A 17,261-nucleotide genomic window follows, 5' to 3' on the forward strand; every position below is an offset into this window, starting at 1 on the left:
GCGGGGCGGGGCGGAGCGGGCAGCTCTTGCTGCCGGCGGGGAGGCACGGAGCAGCGCGGCCGTGGGGCTGTGGAGCGTGGCGTCTGTGCTGGGGCTGGCCTGCAGGTGCCGCGGGGCCGCGCCCGCCCGGACCGAAGCTGAAGTCCGGGCCCGGCGGCCGGACCAGGCGAGGTACTGCTGGCGGCCGCCTTCTTATTAACTGTGGCTGGGGCCGAGCGCACACCGGAGCGCGCTGTCGGTCTTCTCCTGCTCCGCGCTCCTGGGGCGGTGGCGGCCGCGGCGGGGGGGCAGCTCGGGCGGGCGGCGCGGGGTGATCATGCCGCCGGTCACCGCTCCGAGGCGGGAGGCCCAGGACGCGGCGGTCGGGGGCTCACTCTGCCTTCGGGTCGGTGTTCTGAGGTAGCAGGGGAGAGGAGCGGTACGGTTCTCAGAGGTCTCCTCTCAGCCGGGAGCCCGGCGGCGGAGGGCGGCGGCTGCCCGGTGTAGCGCTGAGGGCCGGCCGGGCCGCTGCGCTCCGGCAGAGCCTGGGGCCGGTTCCTGGCGAGCTCCGGCAGCCGGGGCTCAGGGCCGCGGGGTGGGGGGAGCCGCTGCGCTCCAGGCGTCGGGTATTTGGGCGGGCTCTTTCCCCGTGCCAGGGTTAAGCAGTTTCCGTAGTTCCTGTCAGGCCTAAGTTAGGAAGTGGCCAACGTGCCTTGCCGCTTGCGGGCGCTGGTTCGCGGTGTGTCCTGCGAGCGCCGGTTGCTTACGGGCCGCAGTGGCGTGGTGTATGTGCTCTGCTGGCCTCTCTCCTCTCAACATGAAAACGGCTGGGATGCAGAAACTTTAGCCGGTTTAGTCGTAAAGTTTTTTTTGGTTTTTTTTTTTAAGGAGACCCTATCTGCTCATTTTGAGAAGCTTTCCTCGTGTTTGTGTGTGCCCTGTCCCCCTCCAGAAATGCAGATGTCATTTGTATGTTGTCACATCAAATAACATTAATGGTATCCCAGACTACACGAAGGAATTTTGTAGAACAAGGTTAATAATTAGTAAAACTACTAATTTTAAAAGAATGGAAAAAATGCTTTACTCCTTTAAAAGACACCATTCTGAAGTTAAATTCCTTCTTTAGTGATCAAACAGTGTGATGCAGGAAATACTGTGTCAGATAAACAATAATATGTGTATTATGCCCTTTAAAATAAAAAATGGGACAAAGCTTCACCACTGAAGAATCTGTAATCTACGGACCTCTCCACAGGTCTGCTTGTCCAGCCGTAGTAGTCTCAGCAAGAAGAGATAACGTTAACACAACGGTGTATTAACTGGATGGCAAAGCAGCAAGTGGCAGTGGTTTGTTGTTCAGTTTAGGTAACACAAAGTGGGAACTATTGAATTTTATCTTTTGGCTCTTCATTGACCAAAGCTGCCATCCTTTAATTATTGGAACTTCTAAATATCTTCCAGTTAGAAAGTCTACCCTTTCATCTAAACCTCCACCTTAACATAGTATACAGGACTTCCTCCTCAACTTCCAAATTCTTGTGAAAACCCACTTTGTCAGAGACGCCTGCGCTTTTCACCATACACGTACTTTGTGCAGTTACCTCTGGGAGTCACACTGCATGTCAAAGATAGGCATTATGGTTTATGTTCCTGTAGGTCTGTCATCTTGTATAGGCACGTAGGGGAACAAAAAAATCAGTTAAAAGCAGCAATAAAAAAAGATAGAAATTACTCCCTGACTTATTTAAATTCTGATACAAAATCAGTTCAGGAATTTTTGCTTTGCTACGTACTGCTTATCTCATTTTAGTCTGCAATTGCAGCTAATGTTTTAAACCAGAAGCATAAGACAAGATGTATTTTAATTTCGGAAAGAGTCGCTTTGAAATAGCAAGTGCTTCTTTACCTGTACAATTGCAGCAAAGGTAAATTAAGCAGAAATTACTGTCATCTGTCTTCTGGGCATTAATTACTCATTGGGCTTAACGGTTTTGCAAATTATACCTGTAATTTCTTTAGAAGCCCGGACCAGAAGTTGTTACTGTTTTTCTTGACAGTAAATGAAATCTTTTCAATCATACTGTATTTTTTGTTGGGACAGGAGTGATAAACATCAAAGCATATAACTTTTGCCAGTGATCTCGTAGACCTGCTTCTAGCCCTGATAGAGATTTCTTTCGTAGTGTTGGGGGAGTCACTTACATCTTTTATACCTTAGTTTCCTCAGATATATTTGGATTACTAGGTTTGCTGTCAGTTTAGGATTCTCTATATGTGTTTTGTACTTGTTTAAGATTGGTATTTTGTTATCTGATACAAAGAATGATTTAGAGCTAACAGACAGGAAAGCTATTGCCAATTTAAAATTTCCTCTCTTTGTATTGGATTTGTAGTCCGCTACTGTAAAAAAAAAAAAATAAAATACATTTGTGCAGTTTTGTTAGAGCTGTGGGTTAACTCCATTTTCATCAACATGTGCAGATCTTTTCCCCCTGGGGAAGGGGGGGAACTTTTTGCTCTGTGATCTGTTGATTCTTATGTGATGATGCTTATGTGATACAGGATTCTCTGCCAAAGTTTAAGAGTTTCTTGGAACTGCAGTCATGCAGCAGTATTACTTAACAATGGACTGGAAAGCAAATGCTTCCTCTCTTGAGGATTCCAGGAAAAAGGAGGAAAAGAAGAAGGTTTTTTTGTGCTGGAGCAGTTTGCTTTTTTTTTTTTTTTTTTCCCCCCCTCTCCCCCCGCCCCAGCAGCAGCAAAGGCAGTTGTTTTGTTCTAAAAACATTTATACTGTGCTCAGTCGTGTTTTGTCTGTTCCTAAAACATTAAAAGCTCATCTCGAGTGATAGTTTTCTTGAGAATTTATGATAAATTTGTCTTTCAAGTATGTCCTTTATTGCTAGATGAGCAGTAACTGCCTCAGAGAAGGTCACAGAAGAGTTTCCATTCTAATCTTCTATTTTTGCTAACAGTGTTGTTACCCATGAACCTCTAAGGTTGACATTTCCCATGTTTAATTTTCAGAAGCTTATTTTGTGGTCAGTCATGCATTTGAGAATGGAAGAAATACAGTATCAATAAACATGACTTTTTCTGACAAGTGCAGAAACTTGGATTATGAGTTAATTGCCTTGGAGCCAACATACTGAAGTAAAGATTGATCATAAGTGAAGTGCTAGTAATTCTAAATATATTGAAAAAAAAAGATTATATTGCTACATTTCACAGTAGTTTGATTTATGTAGATATATTTATCAGTAAAAGGTGTGGTTGTCTTTATTAAAAAGTGATTTTTTTTCTGTCCCTAACACAACTGAGAGAGAGTCTGGTTGTTGCCTGCCTTGTGTTTATTCTATTTGAGTGTTTGACAGCAAATATTCAGCAGCTGTGCTTGAGAATCTTCCCAGTTTTGGAGAGGAGTTATCTGAGGGCCTGTGGCTTTGGTAGCATGCCTTTGAGGCTGCACATCCTTACATGTATTCAGTGCCGACGCACATATCTTCAAAAGGTCATGATTTTTTTCCTCAGCTTGTTACATAATAAGTTTATAGGGTGGCAGAGTTGCTGATCTCTCATTAGTTCCTTTTGTCTTGTGAGCTGGTGAAGCTCAAATCGTTAGAAGTGTCAAAGGTTGTTCTGCTGTAGCTGTAGCAGAGGGCATCAAACCACCATTAACGGGTAAGTTTCAACGGTCTCTTCTGCTTCAGAATCTAACAACTTCTGCAGAAAGCCCAACATCACTGTTCTGCTCCAGGAGATCTGAGTTCTCTCTTCTTTACTGAGTGGAACAGAGAATTGTGAGGTTTTGAAATAAGAAAATACCATGCCACCTGGGAACTTTGCAAATGTAAACAGAGCAACTGTAGCATGCAGGTAGTAACAACACTGCATCCAGGCTCGGTGGTTAGAAAACACAAAGAGCAGGAGAGGAAGAGACAAAAGGGTTGTGTATTAAGAGAATGTGCTGCTGAATGAGTTTTATCCCCCTTTATACTAAATGCAAAGTCATGGTTATTCCATAGTAGTTAGTGTGACTTCACATACAAATTTACCAAAATTTTAAATGCATCACATACATTTCTAGTGTTTCATTTTTCAGAAAAAAATGAAAGCTGGTAGCCATATGTAATCCAGAATATGATCTTCCACTAAGTGGCTGAATTGCATTAGCAGAGGAATCTTGGGGAAAGAAGTTTTTTTGGAAGTCTTTATTTCATCTGTTTTCAGTTTACTTAAGTAGCTTATCTGTGCTTAAATAATTTTAATACATTAAAGCTGCATAACTTTCCTTCCCTGAAGTTGTTCTGGTTGTATCATGATTAGGTATGTGTTTTACAACTTCTAATTATTTACTGTTTTAATGAATCTACACTCTGTTGAAGCAAGGTTCAGAAGTCTTTGCTAAAATCTTTTCCAAGAGGATGATATTCTTATTATCTAGGGTACCGGTGATAGGACTTGGGGAAAACATTTTAGTCAATAGATCAGATGCTTCAATCTTTTTTTTTTTTTTGCTTGCCTGAGTGGAATTGTAGGGCTTTGGTGGTATATCGATTGTAAGCAATTTTGGTCTAGTGCTTACCCTTTTAATAGCTCGCGTACTGGCAGCTTTGCTCTTCTAGTAGCTGAAAAGAGTAGGTCCGCTGCCAATGTCAGTCTAGCATCCTCTGTAATTAAACCTTTGCAGGAACATCTTCTAGCTTGTTTGTATTATCCTTATTTTTCCATGCTTAATGTTGTTCTGTGAGCTAACTTTAGGGGAACCAGGCACTGCAGGATCCTAACTTCTAGCAGAGGAAGAACTATACATACCCAAACCTTAACCGGGACAGTGGTGTAAGATTATAATAATGTTCTATTTTCAGAATTTCAGCACACCTTGTCATACTGAACCTGGCTAGCATCGATGATGGCAAGACTGCCAAGTGCTGCACTGCATGTCCTGTGGATCCTTTTCTTCACCTATTCAACAAGTGAAGGTATGTTTCTCAATGTTTTAAATTATTATATTGGGGTACATTTTCCCATGACTAGTAGGCAACACTATTACCATTAATTAACATAAAATGTGTAGTAACTTCAAATGTCAGAAATCTGTATACTAGAATAAATTCTTATTTTTTTTCTTTTAATTGACCTTTTCCAAATGGGCAAGAAGAAAAATAGGAATTTGCAGGAAGGAGAAACCGTAGTTTGGGAAGTCTTCTTGCTTCCCCATTATCTAAACTCTGTTGGACACCTTACTACAAAGAAGGTGCTCAGCAGTAACCCAGGGACGTCTCTGCAGAAATCCTGTAAGACCAGAAAGCACTAGTCTCTCATTTGCTTGTTTTCATAACTGCCACTGTTTGCCATGTGGGACCTTTAGAGGGAGGAGGGATGCTGTAGGTATCGCCTCTAGGTCTGCTGTTAAAGGGCATCTGGCGATTTGTGTTCTCTGAAGTGTGCAGAGTTACTGAGTTGGGAAATGTAGTTGACTGAACTTGAACAAATTTTGCAGGTGCTTGCTGTCAGACATTAGGTGCTCTGGCTTGTGTCTGTGCAGGGACAGGTGACTGACATAGTGTCCTGTGTGTTCTTCACTGCACCCTTCATTTGGTCTTGCAGGACATGTAGCTGCATTAAGTCTTCATGCTGCTTGATAGCTAATGGTCATTTTCTGAAGTTTGACTGGCAGGAGCTGAATATGAAACTTTTTTCCTTGTATCTTTTGTGATACTTGATTATAAAGACAAAATTAGACATATGAAATCATGTTTTCCAGCAGTGCATTTTTATCCTCTGGAAAATTAATCTTACATTTTGCTTTCTGTAGTTTTTAAGTAGTTCCACAGTAGTCAACAGTGTTTTTGCTTTTTTTCTTAAAAAAGCAAACCAAAATATTTAAAATTCAAAATAGCCTGTCTCTAAAAAATGTTTATTAGCTACTTTCTTGTGTACTATGAAATAGTATAATTTGAACTAATGTGAAAGATGAAGGTTTGCGAGAGCGCATTGGCTGCATCATCTGATCTAGGTAATCCCACGTTTTCTGTAAATGAACTTTATCAGGGCATAATTTTACAGATTTTCCCCCCTATCATCTTGTCACCCCACCCTGGTTAACTACATGTTTTAAGTTTCTTCAGCATTGTATTGTAGTTGAGGATTAAAAAAGAAATCCAGTATTTCGGTTCCCTTTTTTAACTACATGGATTGAAAACAAACTGTACTGTATGTGGTTTCGAAATTCTCAAATATCTAAAGTTTAAAAAAATGTGTATCAGAGGTAGCAAAAGGAGAAGGTCACAGGAAAAGAAGAGATAAGATACTTTAGAGTTCTGGAAAGACATGAGGACTCTGAAAGGCAAGATAAAGCTGCTAATCATAGCTTAACACAGCAGGAAGAGCTTCATTTAATTGAAGTATTCTTGAAATTGTAACATCATTAACACACTGCAAAATAATGATGTTCAGCTTTTAAAGGGCTTAAAATGTTAGTACTTCTTTAAAAAGTATATCTTAAAGTGGAAGAAAAGAAACTAGTCATAAAAATGCAAATGACAACCAAATACGAACAATAGCCACAGGATAGATAGATAACGCTTCTTTTAAAATAAATGAGCAATGTGACTGTTAAAGTATTGCAGAAGTTTAATCTTTAACTTGCTGCTTTTCTGATGATTTTGGGGTTTTTTTGAAGAATCGGGGACCATCAGAACAAAAGGAAACTAAATGTGGAGCTGCCATCCAAAAAGGATATGAGTGATAGTTCTTATCTACAAGTTAACTATCTAGCCTTAGTAAATAATATAAAACGTTTTCTAAATAATTGAACAATAATGAAGCTCTAAACTGCAGTCAGTTTTAGGTTTATAAGCAGTCAATATACCAGACAATTTAGATTACAATTTTTATAGAATTTTTAAATGGTTCCTTGACATTGCTGTAAATCCTCATTTGCATAAGTGAGCCCCACTAAGGTTATTGAGCTTACTCAAGTGATCCAAGGCTGCTTGGTAGTCAAGTTTTATGGGAGGTCTTTTAGAAGGCAAGTAAAAGTGATGTGTAGATTTTAATGAGGATGAAAGACTGTATTCTGATAGTACTAAGCAATTGTTTCTTTGAGTCAGGTTTTTATTGAAGTACCAGAGGATCTGGTGATGGATCCCATTGTGTGTTACATATCATGTCCGCTAAAAGGCATCTGACCATCCTGTTTACTACATTTGCAGATACTGTACTGTATCAGAGTATGCAGAAGTCATATCAGAATAAATAACACATGTGGCCTACAGAAAAGTAGAAGTGTAGGAAGGATAAAATAAAATTGGGTGGTTTTGCTTGGAAGGAATAATCTGAAATTTAAGTACCCATTGGAAAGAATAAGCCAATCAAGCAGTAGTGGCTGAAGGACAGGTATCTTACAGCATGTGAATTGTTGGCAACTTAATCTGGAATTTGCAATGTAAATTACAAGAATGGAGAGCGATTGGTGTGCTGGGCCATGTAAACAAAATTGGCCCTTGTATAATTGCCACAGGAAAACTTCTAGCCGAATCCCTTAGGAAACTATCAGAAAAATACCTATTAATGGGATTCTAAAAAAAACAGCTATAGCTGGTTCTAAATTCAAAATTGTTACGGGGAGTTGAGAGGTGGAGCAGAAGAGAAGGATTTAGATCTGTACAACTTAGGCAAGAAAAGGGAGACAATATTATTTACTGATAACAGAGAAGTCAAACATCAGAGAAGGCAGAGAATTGTCTGGGATGATGAAAGTATGCTTTCAATTTTTTTTCTTAAGTACTGTCAGTGAAGGAGATTGTAAATGTGAACCTGGGGAGCACAGTGGCTTTGGGCTTCTCTGTACCTACTCTGCTTAGAACAATGTGACTCACTCTCCAGGTCTCCAAACACTGTCATAATAATGAAAAATAGAAGACAGAACAGGAAATACTGAGTGAAATTAAGAAAAGGCATATATTAGAAGAAAGCCTGTGACAGGGAGATCTGGGCAGTGGGGAGCTGCTCTGGAGGGGCAGAGGGCATGCGTTTGGGAACCTTGGAACTCTTGTAGGTAAAACACCAGTACACACCTGTAGGCAGTGATCGTGGTCAGACTTAATTATCTGCATTTTGGCTTTTGAACCTTTTGTATTTAACATATAGGATTATGCTGTTTTATAATTAAATGTTGATGTGTTTTGGATAGAGCTATCAGAATGCGATTTTCTGTGCTTGGAAGCTGTGTTGGATGAGTTATCCCTTTCTGTTTCAATATTACTACTGCGGACCGCCTTCTTTCTCTCCAGGACTGTAGGCATTCTCTCTGGAAAGGTGGAGACAGTTGGTGACATTCATCTCTTTCAGTTTACCCAGAACACGAAAAATAACAATGCTTTCACTTAATGTATAGGGAGTTGGTAGCTCTGTTTAGATGGAAAATTTAATGTTTCTGCTTAGTCTAATTTATTCTTTTTATTCTCTTGCTTCTCATTGTGTGCTGCTTCTCCCTAGTTATGTCTGCAGGACACGTACAGGAATTTGCATGCGTCACTGACTATGACAAAGAGCTGGTTTGTCACTGGAAGGTGCCTGCAGACATTAACTGTTCCAGAGAATTCCTGCTCTACTACAGGAAGGAATTTCTTTCTGAACAGTGAGTGTTTAATAAGATGTTACATTATCATTGTTGGAACTTCATGTATCCTGTAGCCATTACCAGCTTTGATTCCCTCCCTCTACTATGGGTGCCTGGTACAAGATGTAGTAATCCAGATTATTCTTCTTGCTAGGGGAAAATGGGTTGCTGCAGTTAACGGCATGCTCTGTTCTGTGGTTTACCCTTCTGCACACCTCTCTGCACTCTTAATACAGAGGAGTGATCAGGTCCCACTTGTAGGAGTGTGTTGTGGTTTAACCTCAGCCGGCAACCAAGCACCGTGCAGCCACTTGCTCACTCCCCCCTACCCGGAGGGGTGGGGAGGAGAATCAGAAAGGAATGTAAAACTTGAGGGTTGAGATAAGAACAATGTAATAATCTAAACAGAATAAAGAGGTAAGAAAAAAAATATTATCAATTATAATGGAAAGGTGGGGAAAAAGGGTAAAATCCAAAGGAAAAGGGAAAAACAAGTGATGCGCAGTACAACTGCTCACCACCCACTGACTGATGCCCCGCCAGTCCCCAACAACAACCCCCACCCCACCCCCAGCTAACCCTCCAAGTGTCTATACCAAGCATGATGTCCCACGGTATGGAATACCTCTCTGGCTGGTTCAGGACAGCTGACCTGGCTGTTTCCCCTCCAGCACGCTGGCTGGCAAGGCCCAAGAAACTGAAGAGTCCTTGACTTGGTATAAACATTACCCAGCGACAATTAAACAGTGCGGTTATCAGCATTGTTCTCACATCAGAGCCAAAACAAAGCACTGTACTAGCTACTAAATTAACTCCATCCCAGCTGAAACCAGGACAGAGTGGTAGGGCTCCCCTAAGTTTACCCAGCCTTAGTTTCTTGTGAAATTTAACCTTCTTCGGGAGAAATCTTACCTGACTCACCAGTCTGTAGCCTGTGTGAAAGGTACTCTCCCTTAGAACCCAGGTGATTATTGCTGCATACAGTCTAACTCTGTTGAAGCACAGACTGTTGTCCCTAATCTGTAGCAGGGCCAGTCATTGTCTCCTACTAAGGAAGATGCCTCTGTGCTGTCCTGTTCATCTCCATATGATTTCTCCACACAGATGTCTAAATAACCAAATAACAGTATCTTTGTACACTGTAGTAAACCTGTTCCTATACTAGCAAGCTGACAGTTCACTCCTTCAGAGGTTGAAGTGTGATGAAGGGTGTTAATTTTTCCTTTTGGGATCAATCCTTAGCCTTTCTGTCAAGTTTTCCATTTGTACAATACAGATATCCAAGGGGTGTTGGGGGAGGGTGGGGTTTTCAGGGAGCTCAGTTTTGGTTTGGGTTTTTTGGGGCTAAACATTTCTGGGAACTGAGCTTGTTTGTCTTGGATATGATTAGGTCTGCACATTGGGAAGCTTGATTTCACCTTATCAAGAAATAGCGTGCCACACTCTAAGCATCACGTAATTTTCTGCCTGTTTTTCAGAATGAGTGTGTGTGTCCCTGAAAATGAAGACGACAGTTTAAGGTGCACTTGCACAATATGTTCGGATTATTTTGTATCAGGCCTCACGTATATTTTAACTCTACAGTTCAATGGGACTGATATGTGGAATTACAGTGTTACGCCAGCCCTGGTTGGTAAGAAACTGTTTACTTTGTCACCAGGACATCAGTTTCCAGGCTTTGCAATGCTAGCTAATTCTTCATCCATGTCACTGGAACAGTTTTTCCTTTTCAGAAGTGAAAAGTGCCATGCTGGCTTAAATGCAAAATCAGTTTGGCTTAGAAATCCTGATTCTGGAGTAGATTCATAAGGAGAGTGTAAGTAATGGGGCAAGCAGAGGGTGATTCTTCCTTTAGCTGTACCCTCTCAGCTGCCAGCCAGCAGCAGTTTGTCGGCTTAGGCATCATTAGTGCGTTTAACTTGTGGCTGTGGAATTCAAGGATGAAAAGGAGCATGCCACTTTCAGTTCCTACAAAGACACTAGGCTGTAGCTACTGAGATTTCTTCCATTCCTGTCTCTGTCATACTCTGATTTTTCATGCTAGTTGCATCATCCCTCATGAGCAGAGATTTTTTTTTTACAGTAATTGCTGTTGGATTATAACAACCAGTGATAAAATGTTAATGACTGCTCTTCCACAGGGCAGAGTGTAGATACGGTTTATGTCTCTGGGCACCTAGTTTGTTTAGAACAGTGTACTTGTTCACACTTGTCACCTCAAAGACTCAGAAATCATTCACTTACCTGATGCAGACATTCATCTGCATGGGTGAGATGGTTCTTTTCAGAATACTTGATTGTTTCTGCTGCTCATCAGCAAGATAAGCAGGAGCCTGCATCAGTTTCTCAGAGTCAGGTGGCCAGGATGTACCCGGACAGCATGGCTGTGAAGCTGTCAGAAGCTCCTGCCTGCCCCACGGCACAGCGTGCTATTGTGAGGGCACAGGTTGTTCCTGTTTTTCCAGACTAAAAGCTGCATCCAGTGCACCAAAAGGTTGAACTTGCAGTTTGTTCGGCCAGCTTGAAGAATCTGTGCTTGTTATATGAATACCTTGCAGTTGCTCTGGTTTGGCCTCTATCTCCTTGTGCTACAGCATAGTGAAAAGAGCTAAATGCATTGACTGCAGTGAGATTCTGGTCACTGGTGAATGTTTGCCCCTCTGCTTCTCTCCACCAGTGCTTTCCCATTGCCATGTTCTCCTTATTTGTATTTTTTAACATACAGTTAAGCCAAGGGCCCCCAAAAATCTTGCCATTGAGAAAGTTGAAAATGGTAATTTCAATCTGACCTGGGAGGAGAGCTACTCTCCTCCATCCATGCTCTCTGGACAGCCGGTCATCTATGAAGTGAAATACTGGAGGAAGCAGCACCCAACAGAGGTAAGAGACAGCCAGTCTCTTCATTTTCTCTGGAGCTTTCAAGTTTAAAAAGTCCTCTGAAAAGTCTTGAAACCATTTCATAGCTATTGGTGTAAGGGCCAGCAAGGGCATATCCCACAATGTTCCTGATCACACACTTTCCGTAGGTCACATTCCCCCAGGGAGGTTCAGGTGGGCTTTAAAGGACTGAAACTAATCTGACTGCCACCTCAGAGTGGTCTGATGCTCTCAGCAGGCAGGGCAGAGGTTGAAAATACAATGCTTTTCTTCCCTGAAATTAATTTGCTCCTTGGACCTCAGGAAGCCAGAGGCTGTTCATGGCTCTGTGGTGTACTTGAGGGGTTTCAGACATCCTCCTGAACAATCCACTTTAGCACTGGGCTGCTTCTGATAGGGCAAGAACATGCATGGTGGCATGTCACACATACCATGTGCTCATGACCACAGAACGCAGTATGACACGCAGCAGATCAGGTATACAGTCATTCATCTGCTCATTTGTGAAAGGTTGCTGAAACACGTAACACTATTGTTATTTAATTGCTGTCACTAACCCTTCAGCTCCTAAAGAAATCCAAGTGAACTTTCTCACTGTCTTTTCAGGTTTCTGTAAAAACCATTAAGTACCAGACAAAAAGCTTTGAAATTACTGCAAGCTCCTTGAGGAGAGGCTATGATTATGCTGCAAGTGTAAGGTGCAACTATACAGACTACCCAGCTTACTGGAGTGAATGGAGTGACAAAGTTGAATTTCACTATGGTAAGTATAGTAACAAATAGCAGCTTGATAAAAGTATGGTATAGTTTTATAAACCATATCATATATACCCCACCGCTCTCCTCTCAGGGGAGAGTCCCAGAATCATCATCTTCATCCTTTTGAATGTATCGTGGATACCTCTGTACAGGCTTCTGAAGAGACTAGATGTAAAAAGGCAACTCCTGGGGAAACTAAGGAAGAGAAGACCAAGAGAAGTAGGATTGCTTAGCCTTGTGAAAAAAAAGGCTGAAAGGGGATGTGTGTGTTCTCTATAAATACTTCATGAAGTAGACACCAGGGAAGTAGGAGAGATACTTAAACTGAAGAACAACATTGACGTAAGAGCAAGTGGGTATAAATGAACCAAGAGATATGTAGGCTGCAAATTAAGCAATACTTTAACCATCAGAGGGCTGAGGGTTTATAAAAATGTCAGAGGAGCAAAAGAGAGGACAAGAAGCATAGCTGTACTACAGTGGAGATTTTGGGGACCATGTGACAGGTTTGTCCCAGAGAGCTGGCACATGGCCTCACAGTATGTGTTGGCTCTCCCAGCTCCTAACACTCACAGTAACTGACCACAACACCTGTACTGATCTTTCAGACATGCCACACACCATCAACACTGGTAGCTGTGTATGTTCTGTTGCTTATCTACTAGAAGCTTTATTTTCCCTTCTTTTGTACCTTAAAAAGTACTCCTTCAGAGAACAGCAATGAATTTGGTATTGCCAGTACTTGTATTTATATGCACATACACATGTAAATCTGTATGTTTAACAGATTACCAAGTAACAGCTGAAGATGTTCTGCAGATGGCTGTTCCAGTTTCCTGCATACTGATCATGGCAGTATCTGTAACTTGTTACTTCTGTTTTACCAAGTATGTATCATACCGTTCACAGGTTTAATAGATGAGCAGTTTGCACAGATATCATTATTGCTATTGATTAGCTGAATGTTTAATAGTACAGGAATGTTTTATTTTTCCTAGGCACCTTTATCTTGTTCTCTGAGCAAACATTTTATAAACAAGAATCAGTTGCACTCTGTCATGTTCTGTATAGGTAACTGAATATTCTCTATTAGTTGTACTAGAATGGGCTTGTTAACAGTGTCCAAAACAGGCTGCAGTTATGGGGTCTGTCAGTTTTCAACCCCAGTGTTTGCTGGAATTTTTTATTTTTTTTAGTGGTAATGTGAAAATGAGGTCCTGTCTGTTCTGCACATCATTTCAAACATGATTAGAAGAATATGTGACTCTGGGTGTGCAGAGCAGTCATGCACCAAACATTTGCACTCGTTTAATGAAAAGCAGCACTTGGAGATGCACAGCGTTTCCTGTTGCTGCCATGCAAATGGCTAAGAGGGAAAGAAGAACGGAAGAGGGAAGTATACACTAATGAAGCCAAAATGCAGTCAAAGCAAACTATTTTAATTCTTCCTTTGCAGAGTGAAGAAAGAATGGTGGGATCAAATCCCAAATCCAGCTAAGAGCCATTTGGTTGTAAAAAATGTCAAGGTAATTGACAGACTTTGCAAAGAATACCTTTTCCTGATCACCAGAAGTAGAATATGTAACAAGTGCTATTGTCTGGCTAGTGCAGGGATACTAAATGCAATTCACATGTGTCCTGAATCTCATTTATATCTTCATTAGTTTTCAGTTTTGTGCTACATTGATGAAATTAAGTTCCCTTTCCATGACTTAAAGCAGAGTCATATGGAATACCAAATGTAAGTAAGATAAAGGAAAAAAAACAACACCTCTGCTTTACATTATAAAATAGTTTCCCATTACATAAACATTAACTGTCCTTTCCTTTTCACTTCCGAAATCAGAAGCTGCAAGAAATGTCTGGTTCAAAGTTTGCCAAGCCAAAGCTTCAAGGGAAAAGATAACATCAGGAATGTTGAGAAATCTTGCAGTTGCCACAGCAAGTCTGGAGAGTGGTTTCCAAAAGGCAGCAGTGGAGTTTTAACCCCTGAGACAATTTTGATCGAAGAGTCTATAGAAATCTGTGAATGTTTAACAGACATTGAGGCTGAGAGCCAGGAAGAGACTAGTGACCCAATCACCGTGTTTGAGCCTCATGAGAACAGTGTCAGTGCTCTCAGAGAACACACTGAACACAATGATGCACTAGCTGACATGTTTCTTGAGCTCCTGGTAGATGAAAACAATGTGCAAGACAATAAAGACCCAGGCATCATCACAGGTAAGAATAAAACCTTTGAGAATCTTGAGTCAGAAAATCCATCACAGCAAAATCCAAAAGAAAGTGCAGCCCAGAGTTGGCAGCCATGTGATATTTCTCATACACTCTCCATTTTTACCAAAGCCTCGCAAGATGACTACAATTGCAGTACAGCTAGCAAGAAGTCAGAACAATCAGAACAATCCTTTGAATCTGGCTATCGGAGCTCCAGCACAATTTCTGCTTCTCTGGATGCAAGAGATGTTCGGCACATGGTTCATCAAAGCCTTTCTCCGTGCAGTTCTGAAAATCAGCATGACTTGTGTGTCCTGATCCAGCAAGCTCCAAATAAAACATCCTCTCTGACCAGAAAAGACAGAATAAGCAACCCTGCACATGAGAGTTTTGATATCTTTGTGTCTCCATCCATGGGTTTGTGTAGCTCTGCCTACAAGAGCTTTCACACCCTTATCTCTCCATCTGTGGAGCCCAGTGGTTCTGCCTACAAGAGCTTTCACACCCTTATCTCCCCGTCTGTGGAGCCCAGTGGTTCTGCCTACAAGAGCTTTGACACCCTTATCTCTCCGTCTGTGGAGCCCAGTGGTTCTGCCTACAAGAGCTGTGACACCCTTATCTCTCCATCTGTGGAGCCCAGTGGTTCTGCCTACAAGAGCTTTGATATTCTTGTGTCTGCATTCAAGGAACCGAGTAGCTCTGTATATAAAAGCTTTGATACCCTTCTGTCTCTGTCTATGGCTAACAGTAGCCTGACTGTGTGTTTTGAAAATATGTGCTCCTCACCACCTTTGACACAGTTTTCAGAGACACTAGAACTTAGCCGTGGAGATGAAATTTATGGACCCCCTAGCAATCAGACATGTTATACCAACTACAGATCTCCCTGCACTGAGCTTGAGTTTCAAAACACCTGTTCAGAACATGCTGATTTTCCATCTTCCTCCACACATGTAAATGAGACTGCTTCAGTTTTCCTACCAGAAAAAGAAATACATAAGCAAGTAACATATCAAAATCTTCAAAAGAAAGCAAATGGAATTTTTTGCCCCATTGGATCTCAACCACCTAGTTATCAACCTTTTGATAATGCACTTAAATGTAATGGTACGTACAGTGACAATGACAGTGAGGTTATCTCTAGGTCACTGTATGAACCCTTCATTCATCTTTTGTACAACAACCTGAGAGAAACCCCTGCAGGTACCATAATCTGTGAACCTGACCAGAGGACAGATGACCAAGTATGTTTGATTGTACAGGCTTTTGACTGCAGCGTTGTCCCAGGTTTAGCCTCTAATGAAAATGTCATGCGGACCAGTGATGGCAGCCTATGGATCACCAACTCTACTGAGCTGCCTAGTAATAGCAAAGATGAAAATACCAGCAGAGGCGAACAGCTGTTGCATTTGTTGGAACAGAACTGTCAATATTTTAACAACAGAGAAAGAACTATGAAGTGGACTAAAGCTAGCAGCTTTAACTGTGCTGGTAAAGGGATGCAAGAGAGCAACAGTAACAGACTAAATACTGACTTTAACTGCCATACGCATGACCACCTAAGAAATGCCGGGGAAAATAAAGAGATGATAAAGCATGCAGTAGGCAGGAGGTATGGCTCAGCAGCTAGCTTGCCAGAAGAATCACTGGACAGCACTGGGCTGAACTTAAAAAGCACAGAGCCCCTGGGCTCAGATGAGGTGTCACCTCCTCTTTTTGTGGGTGACTTCTGTCCTGATTCTTGCACCATTTGCAGTGAGGGTTGCAGATTGGCACCTGTAGTTAAAAAAAGCCCAGTAGAATTATTGAGGGAATACAACAGGAAGAATGAGAAAAAAATGAAACTTGTACAGGCTCTTGCTCAGGAAGACAACTGCTACATGAAGGTAGCCTAGTCACTGTTGCCAAGACTGAACCAAAGTCTTTGGAAATGAACTGTATGGCAAATTGAAATGTTGCTTTTTCTTCTGATCTTGCCTGAAACAAGGGCTGCTACAATTCAGATGTGGGTTGTAACATTCACACCTGCTGCAGGGCTGGCACCCGGTATGTGATGCAGGCCCCTGCAGGACAGCAGAGGTTAGCACCTAATAATTTCAGCCACAACTCTTGTCGGGGCAGCAAAGCCAGAGCTTAAGGCTCTCTGGCCGTGATTGTTCTCTAAAAGTGAGCAGCAGCTGCACAAAGCAGGAGTTCTTAATGTAGCTCCTGTGGTTATTGCCCTGATTCTGTGTGTTGCTTGGGAAACACACAGAGGTGATGTGGAAGGTGCTGACACCCCTGGAAGTGGGGCCTAAGTGCAGGTCAGAAGGGAATTTACTTGTACTGGCAGCCTCACACAGCTGCTGTAATTTATTTATTGGGTGGGGAATGGAGGAGGAAGGTCCCGTGTGCCTAGCCCCAGCATGGGTGTATGTTTGTATACTTGCTTAATCAAGACCTGAAATAAAGATCACTGTCATTGGGCTTAAGCAATGCTGTTACTGATTATTAGTTTCTTATTATGTAGAAGCAAGCAGAGTTACTCCATACTTATACAACTGTAAATGGATCCAGGCATTTCTAAGTAGTGTTTTCCCAGGAAGTTTGTACAGTTTATGGTCAGCCTCCCTAAAGTGATGGAGCATTTTCTCAGGTTCTTGTGCAGTCAGAATGGGTATTATGCCTGTAGCTTTAAGGCAGCATATACTTCTTGTTGGATAATTGTTCCAAAAGTTTTACTCATGAGTGTAAACTTTTCTAGGGCATTATCTTCTATTTTGGTACAGTAGATAACACCCTAGTATGCTGTCAGTGGCAC

The 17,261-nt window shown here is 41.8% G+C and overlaps 1 protein-coding gene across 5 annotated transcripts; it reads left to right on the plus strand.

Moving 5' to 3' along the window:
• The first annotated feature begins 22 nt into the window (after window positions 1–22).
• IL4R (interleukin 4 receptor) lies at window positions 23–16,932 on the plus strand. 5 transcript variants are annotated; one of them, XM_040593756.1, is made up of 11 exons: window positions 23–171; window positions 4,851–4,964; window positions 8,485–8,626; window positions 10,087–10,241; window positions 11,334–11,488; window positions 12,092–12,248; window positions 13,032–13,131; window positions 13,701–13,770; window positions 13,909–13,985; window positions 14,091–14,467; window positions 14,591–16,932. In XM_040593756.1, the coding sequence occupies exons 2-11, from the start codon at window positions 4,892–4,894 to the stop codon at window positions 16,354–16,356; spliced, it is 3,072 nt and encodes a 1,023-aa protein (XP_040449690.1). In that variant the 5' UTR covers window positions 23–171; window positions 4,851–4,891; the 3' UTR covers window positions 16,357–16,932. The 5 variants fall into 5 exon arrangements, with proteins under 5 accessions (XP_040449690.1, XP_040449686.1, XP_040449689.1 ...); XM_040593752.1 differs by having other exon boundaries at window positions 14,091–16,932; XM_040593755.1 differs by having other exon boundaries at window positions 14,094–16,932.
• The last annotated feature ends 329 nt before the right edge of the window (window positions 16,933–17,261 follow it).

This window comes from Falco naumanni, chromosome 4, assembly GCF_017639655.2.
Source record: "Falco naumanni isolate bFalNau1 chromosome 4, bFalNau1.pat, whole genome shotgun sequence".
NCBI lineage: Eukaryota > Metazoa > Chordata > Aves > Falconiformes > Falconidae > Falco > Falco naumanni.